The 9,603-nt window shown below is 43.6% G+C and overlaps 1 protein-coding gene across 1 annotated transcript in view; it reads left to right on the top strand.

Moving 5' to 3' along the window:
* Positions 1–621: 621 nt before the first annotated feature.
* The window catches only part of DIPK1A (divergent protein kinase domain 1A), a 116,123-nt gene continuing 107,141 nt past the window's right edge, over positions 622–9,603 (top strand). Inside the window, exon 1 of the mRNA XM_039236431.1 lies at positions 622–732. Within this exon, the coding sequence (XP_039092362.1) occupies positions 679–732 (54 nt within the window). The 5' untranslated portion in view covers positions 622–678. The remainder of the gene's footprint in view (positions 733–9,603) is intronic.

Raw genomic sequence — 9,603 nt, 5'->3', positions numbered from 1 at the left:
GGCCCCGTCCGCGTTCGCGCCTGCGACCAGCGCAGAGCCCAGTCCTCGCGGGCTGCGCCCCTAGGCCTTACCCGCTGCAGCAGACGCCCCCTGCCCCGGCCGCACCCGCCACTGAGCGCGAGGGAGAATGAGCCCGTCCCCACGGAAGGAACCCCAAGCTTCCCTTAAATTTCCATGCAGCCCGCCCAGACACTTCTCGACTGAAGGAGCGAACTTCTGTCCTGCCAGGAGGGGTGGCGGGAGGCGCGGCGCGCACGTCGCTGCGAGCCGGGAGCCGGCTGCCCCTGGCCGGGCCCGCCCCTCCCCGCGTGGAGCGTGCGACACCCGGGCTTCCGCGGCGCCCTCTGCCTCCTCCGCACGCCTCCCCTTTAAGCGCGAGGCGCAGTTGGATTTATGTCGGCCGAGGCGAGGCGCGACTCCCCTTTATGGCGGAGTCGGCGGCAGCGGCTCTGAAGACCGCGGCGGCGGGGCGAGCAGAGCAGGAGGCAGAGCCTCCGGCCGCCGGCCGCCGTCACCGCCGCGGGGCCGGGGGGAGCGCGGCGCTCGCCGCCGCGGGGGCGGAGGAGTGGGCGGGCCCGGGCGGGCTGGGGGCGTGGAGGCCGGGGAAGGCGGGGAGCCGGGTCTCCAGCGCTCGGGTCCGCCTCTGACTGCGGCGCGGCGGGGCGATGTGTGATTACCATGGCGAGGAGTCTCTGTCCGGGGGCCTGGCTAAGGAAACCCTATTACCTCCAGGTAGGCCGGCGGCGAGCCCGCCGGGCGCCCGCCCTCGCCGCGCGGGACTCGCCCGCCTCCCTCCTCCCTCATTGGGTCGGCGCCCGCCCGAAACCCGCTGCCCCCTGCCGTCCGGCACCTGGCGGCGCGCCCTCCCCGGCCGCCCTGGCGCCGCAGCCCCCACGGCGGCGCTGCCCGCGCTCCCCACAGCTGCCCCGGCGCCTCTCGCGCCCTGGCCGCGGGGCTCCGGGGCCGCCGTCGCCCCGCCCGGACTCGCCCTGGTGCCCCTCGCATTCTGAGAGCCCCGAGACGTGACCTGGGTGCGACCCTACCCCCCTAGCAGTTGAGGATCGGCAGCCTGGGCTCGGGACGTGCCGCCGGCTTCTCCCCGGTCCCGTGCTCTCCTCCTCCTCCCGTGTGGGCCCCGCAGGTCGGCTTTTCAAGACTCTATGTCTTCGGTCTGTGGTGGGAAAGGTGGTGTGTCATTCCACCATATTTTAGAAAATTATGGCAATTTGTCACGTCACTGTTTCCCCAAATCCCCGAGAAGCGACGTGTGCCTGGTGCTGAGCCCCGTGGTTCGGTCTTTCCATCCCACCCGTGATTTAAATGGGAGGTAGGGCTCGGAAGCCCAAATGAGACGGATGGGTGTTTGCTTTCTAAAAGGAAAGGGGACAGTGCCGGGTGCCGATCTCAAATACCCCAGCAATGCAAACGTAATTCTCAGTCATGTCATGTGTACTGTTCGCGTGTTAATCTTTCATGATTTCCCGTTCCACCCTCTGTGCCGCTGCCAGTCTGTGTCTTCAAACCCTACTACTGCCTTCGTGTGCAGTTGGTCACCAGGGGGACCTAGTAGACATCGTGAGTAGCTGAGCGCAAATCCATCACCCCAGTGGAAAAACAACTACAAATCAATGCCTCGCGTGGGTCCGCAGCGTTGTCTGCATTCAGAGGACAGTATTCCTTTTACCGTTTACATTAAAAGGCTTAAGGTATTGATAAATTATTTGGGGACAGGAATTCATGCTCAGCTGGCGCTTTTACAAATTATCCTAAAAGTTGAGAAGAAACCATTGTGGAGCAAGTAAGTCTTTCATTCTCGTTTGGAAATCGCATATGTAAATCGTTACCCTGCAGTGAATGATGTACTGCGAATTGGAAGCATGATTTGACACCCCACGACTTGAAGGGTGTAGGAGTAAAACTGAACTCCCTGAGTCCTTGTAGCAGCTCCACCAGTAGTAATTATGCTTGAATAACAGTGGAGCAACCCAGTGTAGAATTCAACCTAGGCCATATTACCTCTTTGTAACCCTTTGTATGAACAAAAGAATCTTTCCGGATTCTCTCCCCAAAATAAGTTTATTGGGATTTTTAAAATGTGTTTTTTTTTTTTTTACTAAAACTATCTAGCTACTTATATTTAATTTTTGAGATTTTGCGGCAGACTTTATTTTAGACTTTAATTAGTTTGTCTCAAAATGTTCTCCATAAATATGGCTGTGACATTTTTTTGGCACCATACCTCAAGAGCTTTCAGATTGGCTGAATTAAGATTAGTTTTGCAAATAGTTATGGTTCCATTAATGGCAAACATTGGGTATTTCTGCCTTTCTGGATGTGCACAACATTATCACTAAAATAAGGTAAACTTGGATTTTAAGCATTTCAAAAGGATTTAGGGATATAGTGGTATTTTAGTAGGCTACTTCTTTTTTTAAAAATTTTTTAATAGTTTATTTATTTTTGAGACAGAGAAAGACAGAGCATGAGCGAGGGAGGTGCAGAGAAAGAGGGAGACACAGAATCTGAAACAGGCTCTAGGCCCACACCTTCCAGCACAGAATCTGATGCAGGGCTCGAACCCAAGAACCGTGAAGTCATGACCTGAGCCAAAGTCGGATGCTTAACCGACTGAGCCACGTAGGCGCCCCAAAAATTTTTAAATGTTTATTTATTCTTGAGAGAGAGGGAGAGACGGCATATAAAGGGCGGAAGGAGAGAGAGAGGGACACACAGTATACCAAGCAGGCTCCAGACTCTGAGCGGTCAGCGCAGAGCTGGATGCTGGGCTTGAACTCACAAACTGTGAGATCGTCACTTGAGCTGAAGCTGGCCACTTAACTGGCTGAGCCACCTAGGCGCCCCAGTAGGATACTTCTATATAAAAAATGATTAACAAGAAAATTATTGATTCCAGTATTGTATTTGAGATAAATAAATTTAAAACTTGGGAACCCAGGGGACTGGTGTTTTAAACAATGTCTTCGTATTAGTATTTATTGTCTTTATGAATTTTCTTGTTCGTTTTCCGTCACTATGCTCTTTCAGTTTAACCAGTTAAAAAAAAAGGCCTTCACATTACTCAAGTGTCATACTTTTTTTCTGTTCCCTGTTGTCTAAATGCTTCATCTTCTGGTTTTTAGAATTCCTTTACCACTAGGTGCTTCAACCTTGAAATTGTTTTGGGCAAAGTCAGAATATTTCCAACTGAGACTATTATACAGCTACTCAGTTTCTTAGCCCCTGAAGATTGAATTAATATATACAGTACTCCTTTTCCTTTTTTATTGTTTTATTTTTCCTGAGAATAAAATCATGTTCCTTTAGGAACAGCATGAGGCATGAGAACAGAGCTGAGCTTTGTTCATTTGTGCTTCTGGTTCATCATGACCTTGAAAAAATCTTCCTAACTTTTTAGTTCCATAGTTTCCATATCATGAAGTGGAGCTTGTGGTTAACTGAGTATATCACATAGATATAGTGAGGATGATGTAGATGAAGTTAAATATGTTTTGTGACATTTTTGCTACATTTTAAATAGAAAAGCGTGTGAATTTAAATAGTAAATACATACAGGTAGATATGTTGAATTCCTTCATCTAAAGATTCCTGGATTTCTACACCACCCTCCACTTTTATTTATTGAACATTTATTGATAATTGATCTAGGTGTATAATATGACTTATTGTATTGACTTAGTCATTTACTTAATATTTGTTGGAGGCCTGTCACATTCCCAGAAACTCTGTGAGATGGAAGCAGTTCTACTGGAGCTAAGCAAAAGTCTTTTTGGTCCTTATGGAACGTAAAGTCTAGTTAGGGAGACAAACATTAAATTAAATAATCTCAGAAATACATAATGACAATAGTAAGTGCAATGAAGGAAAAGTGAAGAAGCAAAAGACAACTCGAGAGGAAGAGAACAGATTCTTTAAAAAATTTTTTTTCATGTTTATTTATTTTTGAGAGAGAGAGAGCGAGAGAGAACGAGGTGGGGAGAGGCAGAGAGAGAGGGAGACACAGAATCTGAAGCAAGCAAGCTCCCGGCTCTGAGCTGTGAGCACAGTCAGCCGGACGCTTAACTGACTGAGCCACCTAAGTGCCCCTAGTTTCTTTCTCTTTTAAAACTATTTTACTATGGAAGTTTTTATACATACACAAAGCAGAAAAGAATAACGTACTCTCACCGACCTATCACCTGCCCTCAACTTTGATCAGTATTTTGTTTCATTTCTCTTCCCAATGTCCTCCTTCAAACTAAAATGGTTTTTTTAAAGTTATTATTAAAAAAATTTTAATTCTAGTATAGTTAACATACAGTATTATATTAGTTCCAGGCATACAATATAGTGATTCAACAATTCCATGTATTACTCTGTGCTCAGCATGGTAAGTGTACCCTTAATCCCCTTCACCGATTTCACCCATCCTCCCCGCACCCCCAACTTCCCCTCTGGTAACCATTAGTTTGTTCTCTGTAGTTTTTATAGTCTCTCTGGTTTTTGGATGGGCTCTTTTTTCCTTTGTTCATTTGTTTTGTTTCTTAAATTCCACATATGGGTCAAATCATATGGTATTTGTTTTTCTCTGACTCACCTCTTTTACTTCGCATTACACTCTTTAGCTCCATCTATGTTGTTTCAAATGTCATTCTTTATTATGGCTGAGTAATATTCTATTATATATATATTGGATTTCAGAGATGGAGGGGAGAGATGAAGGGCCAGCAAGAAGAGAGGGAAGTTGCAGAGACCAGCTTTATATAGTTGTAATTTTACGATTTGTCTTTAATTAGATGAAGTTAAAAAAAAGTTATGTTCTGAGGTGTTCAGGCCTTAGGGCTTGCAAGTTCTTTTCATCCTACAATTTACAGGGAAAATTTTTTAGGCAGTTGACTTAAGTTTTTTTATTAAAAAAATTTTTTTTAAGTTTATTTATTTTGAGAGAGAGAGAAAGAGAAAGCAGGGGAGGGGCAGGGAGGGCGGGGGAGAGAATCCCAAATAGGCTCTGCACTGCCAGCGTGGAGCCTGACTTGGGGCTCAAACCCAGTAACTGTGAGATCATGACCTGAGCTGAAATCAAGAGTCAGATGCCTACCTGACTGAGCCACTCCGGTGCTACCCACCAATGCCAACTTTTTGGTGCAGGGAGTACTTCTTCCAGAGAAGTGGTGAAGGCACACTTTGTGGGGCATCTCTGTGAGCAAGGAGGGCATGACCTGCCTGAAATAGATAGCCAATGAACATTTATCTGAGCAGCATGGCAAGGCATCATTCTCAGCGTAGTAACTTATAGGTCCATCCTTTCCAGCTATTCTGTTGAAACCTTACCTGAGAAATAGCATGTTCTGGACCGGCTAAATGTTGTGGCACATTGAACAGAGTAGAGTCGTGCATCTGAGATCGGAAACTGTGGGTGTATTAACCTGTTTAGACCATTTTTAGGCAGTGTTTTTCTTCCACACACCGTTATGATGATTCTACTTTTGGCCCACTGGATGTGGTGACCCAGAATGACACCTGCATTTGTCTGTTTTTAGCAGCGTGTTTTCTACAAATTAGAAGCTACTTTATTTAGAGTGTACTCAAGTCTGGGTGGGACTGATAACACAGCCCTATAATTCCTTGGTTTTAGTTTAGGATACCTTCTTCCTTCTCACTATCATTAAGTCCTGGAAGATAGAAAGTTAAGACAATTTAGAGCAATTTTCTATATTTAGATTATACACGTTTTCCCATTCTAGTCATTCTGTCTGCATGCCCTGTTGCATTTTAAAGGCTGCTGCAACTCTAATGGAATTTGAAGTTTGAGATATGTGGGTGCTTCTAAAGGTTTTCAAGCCCTTTAGATTTCAAAACTCTTAAATTTCTTAAAAATGACTAACAGTTCCTATATGTGTTCTGTAGGGCTGTCATGAAGGAATGGATAAATATCATGTTCTAATTAAGGTGTGGGCACTTGTTTAACATTTCTGGCACCAGGCTCTTTGGCTTATATTAGTATTATCTTTCAAAAATGACTGCTGTTGGGACGCCTGGGTGGCTTAGTCGGTTAAGCGTCCGACTTTCGCTTAGGTCATGATCTCACGGTTTGTGGGTTCGAGCCCCACGTCGGGCCCTGTGTTGACTGCCAGCTCAGAGCCTGGAGCCTGTTTCAGAGTCTGTGACTCCTTCTCTCTCTGACCCCCCCCCCCCCCCCCGCTCACACTGTCTCTCTCTCTCCTAGAAATAAATAAAACATTAAAAAAAAAATGACTGCTGTTGAGGTGTCTGGGTGGCTCAGTTGGTTGAGTGTCCAGCTTCAGATCAGGTCATGATCTCATGGTTCATGAGTTCAAACTCCTCATTGCACATACTACTGTCAGTGCAGACCTGCTTCAGATCCTCTGTGTCCTTCTCTCTCTGCCCCTTCCCCGCTCACACTCTCAAAAATAAAAATAAACATTAAAAAAAGTAACTGGTGTAGATGGTTTGGTTCTTTATAACTTAGTGTGGCTATTGTATGGTATTTAGTGCCAGATGGGGTTACTGACTAGATTAACTGGTACTAAGTGATGATATTATCAAGTATGGTACTTAGAGTAAAATGGCTTCTTGCCTGTTTTCAGCCTCCAGGATTATTATAAATCTACGGATAATTAGAGCAGGTGGTGGTTCCCTATTCCCCAAAGACTATAGGTGGTGTGGTTCTCATCAAGTTTGTTAGACCTGCTGTTCAAAGCTAAATTTTTTACTTTGCCTGAAATGAAATCCCTAAATCTCTGATTAGCTTCCTGAGACTGGTGAGTATATTGAGAGCATATGCATCCCATAATGTCTTAAATTCAAGCATGAAATTATAATGCAACCATTTGATATTACCATTAGTTGCTTTTCTAACCCTGTTACAAACGCAAAGAAATGGTGATTTCTCAGGCATATTGCATTCTTACTGTACTTTCAGGCTGTAGCATATAGTAATAGTATTTGTTTCTTCATTGCCATCTTCCCAGTGTCCCTCCATTTTCATTTTGATGGATTATAGAGTTGTTTTATATTCTCTGTAGTTTTTCCGTCCTTCCTTCCTTCCTTCCTTCCTTCCTTCCTTCTGCAGTTAGGTACTTTTAATGTTTTCATTTCTTAAAGTTGCTTCTAAAAACAATGCTGTACCGTTCTGTTAAATATCATCTTTTTATATCATTTGGTTGAAAAGCTAAATGTCTCACATTCTTAACATATTTCTATACATTCAAATATTTTCTTTTTTTAACTTTTTAAAATATTTTTATATATTTCTGAGAGAGACAGCATGAGCAGGGGAGGGAAAGAGAGAGAGGGAGATACAGAATCTGAAGCAGGCTCCAGGCTCTGAGCTGTCAGCACAGAGCCTGACATGGGGCTTGAACCCATGAACCATGAGATCATGACCTGAGCCGAAGTCGGACGCCTAACCAACTGAGACACCCAGGCCGCCCTCAAATATTTTTGATTAATTTTCCCTTAAAAATCTTAATCTACAAAGTATATGAGTTTAGAAAACCTATGATATTGTAAAGTGAACGTATTTGGGGGGAAAAAGCCCCCAAAATATTAGTGGGTGAATTTTTCTTTAGAAATAAGTAGTTTTTTTTAAGAGTTTTTTTTTTACAGTTTTAAAAATGTTTATTTATTTTTGAGAGAGAGAGAGAGAGACAGACAAAGCATGAGCGGGGAGGGGCAGAGAGAAAGGGAGACAGAATCCAAAGTAGGCTCCAGGCTCCAAACTGTTAGCACAGAGCCTAGTGTGGGGCTTGAACCCACAAACTGCAAGAGCCTGACCTGAGCCAAAATCGGACGCTCAGCTGACTGAACCAACCCGACGCACCAGAAATAAGTAGTTCTTTTTGTGGTTGGGATGAATTGATTATTTAATGAAATAATTATCTTTTTTTTAGATGTTACCATGGTACTGTGGTTATTTTCTTTCTTTTCTTTTGTTTTTTATTGTGACCCCAAACACATAACATGGAATTCACCATCTTACCATTTTTTTTAAGTTCATTTATTTTGACATAGAGAGTGAGAAAGTGAGGGAGGGGCAGAGAGAGAGGGGGAAAGAGAGAATCCCAAGCAGGCCTGGCACTGTCAGTACAGAACCTGGCGTGAGGCTTGATCTCATGAATGGTAAGATCATGACCTGAGTCAAAAATCAAGAGTCAGACGCTTAACTGACTGAGCCACCTGGGTTCCCCCACTATCTTGCCATTTTTAAGTGTATGGTACAGTAGTGTTAATATATGCACATTGTTGGCAACAGCTCTCTGGAACTTTTTTATCTTGTAAAACTGAAACTCTGTATTAAACATCTCCCCATTTCCCCTTCCCTGACAGTTTGGTAACCACATTCTAATTTTGTTTTTGTGAGTTTGACTTCTTTAGATACCCCATATAAGTAGAATCATGCAGTACTTGTTTTATGACTGGCTTATTTCACTTAGCATAATGTCCTCAAGATTCACCCACCTTGTAGCTTACGACAAGATTTCTTCTTTTTAAAGGCTGAATAATATTCTACCGCATGTGTATACCACACTTTCTTTCTCCATTCATTAGTCAGTGGACATTTAGGTTGCTCCCACATCTTGGCTATTGTGAATAATGCTGCAGTGAACATGGAAATTATAATATTTCTTTGAGATCCTGCTTGCAGTTATTTTGTATATATACCCAGAAGTGAGATTGCTAATCATAGGGTAATTCTATTTTTAATTTTTTGAGGAAACGCCATACTGATTTTTATTGTGACTATACTATTTAAATTCCCACCAACAATGCACAAGTTTTCCACATCCTCATCAGCACTGGTTATTTTCTGTTTTTCTGATAGTGGCCATCCTAACGGGTGTGAGGTAGTATCTCATTGTGGTTTTGATTTGCAATTCCCTGATGATGAGTGATGTTGAGCATCTTTTCATGTGCTTTTTGGCTATTTTTTATATCTTTTTTGGAAAAAGTTCCTTCTTGATTTGTTGTTTCAGATTGATGCTTTTTCAACAGGGTTATGGATTATTATAAACAGAGTTCCCTTTCTGTCCTAAGAACTGAGTAATCATATCTGAGGATATTCTTGCAAGAAAGACTTATAACATGCTAACAACCTTCTGAGTTAATTACTACATCCATTTCAGACATACATGGTGTCAGAGTCACAGACTGACAGATCCTAGAGCTGGGACCGTAAGTTTTACTGCCTGCCCCCAATTGCTTGTAATTAGAGCTTCTTATTTATTTTAAATTTGAAATATTCATCAATATGCCAACCTCTGTACCATTGATTGGCTCTAGGATTTTGGTGTTTTGTTTTAATTAAAAAATTTTTAATGTTTATTTACTTTTGAGGGAGAGACAGAGCGAGAGCAGGGGAGGAGTAGAGAGAGGGAGACACAGAATCTAAAGCAGTTTCCAGGCTCTGAGCTGTCAGCACAGAGCCTGACATGGGACTTGAACTTACAGACTGCAAGCTCATGACCTGAGCTGAAATCAGATGCTTAACTGACTGAGCCACCCAGGGGCCCTGTATCTAGGATTTTGAATAAAACGTGCTAAAGGATTTTTTTGAGATAATGGGGAAATTTGAAAATGGAGTAT

This window comes from Hyaena hyaena, unplaced genomic scaffold (genome assembly GCF_003009895.1).
Source record: "Hyaena hyaena isolate Hyena2069 unplaced genomic scaffold, ASM300989v1 scaffold_111, whole genome shotgun sequence".
In the NCBI taxonomy this organism is placed as follows: Eukaryota; Metazoa; Chordata; class Mammalia; order Carnivora; family Hyaenidae; genus Hyaena; species Hyaena hyaena.
The sequence above is the reverse complement of the archived record's forward strand: the minus strand, read 5'-3'. Positions and strand labels throughout refer to the sequence as shown.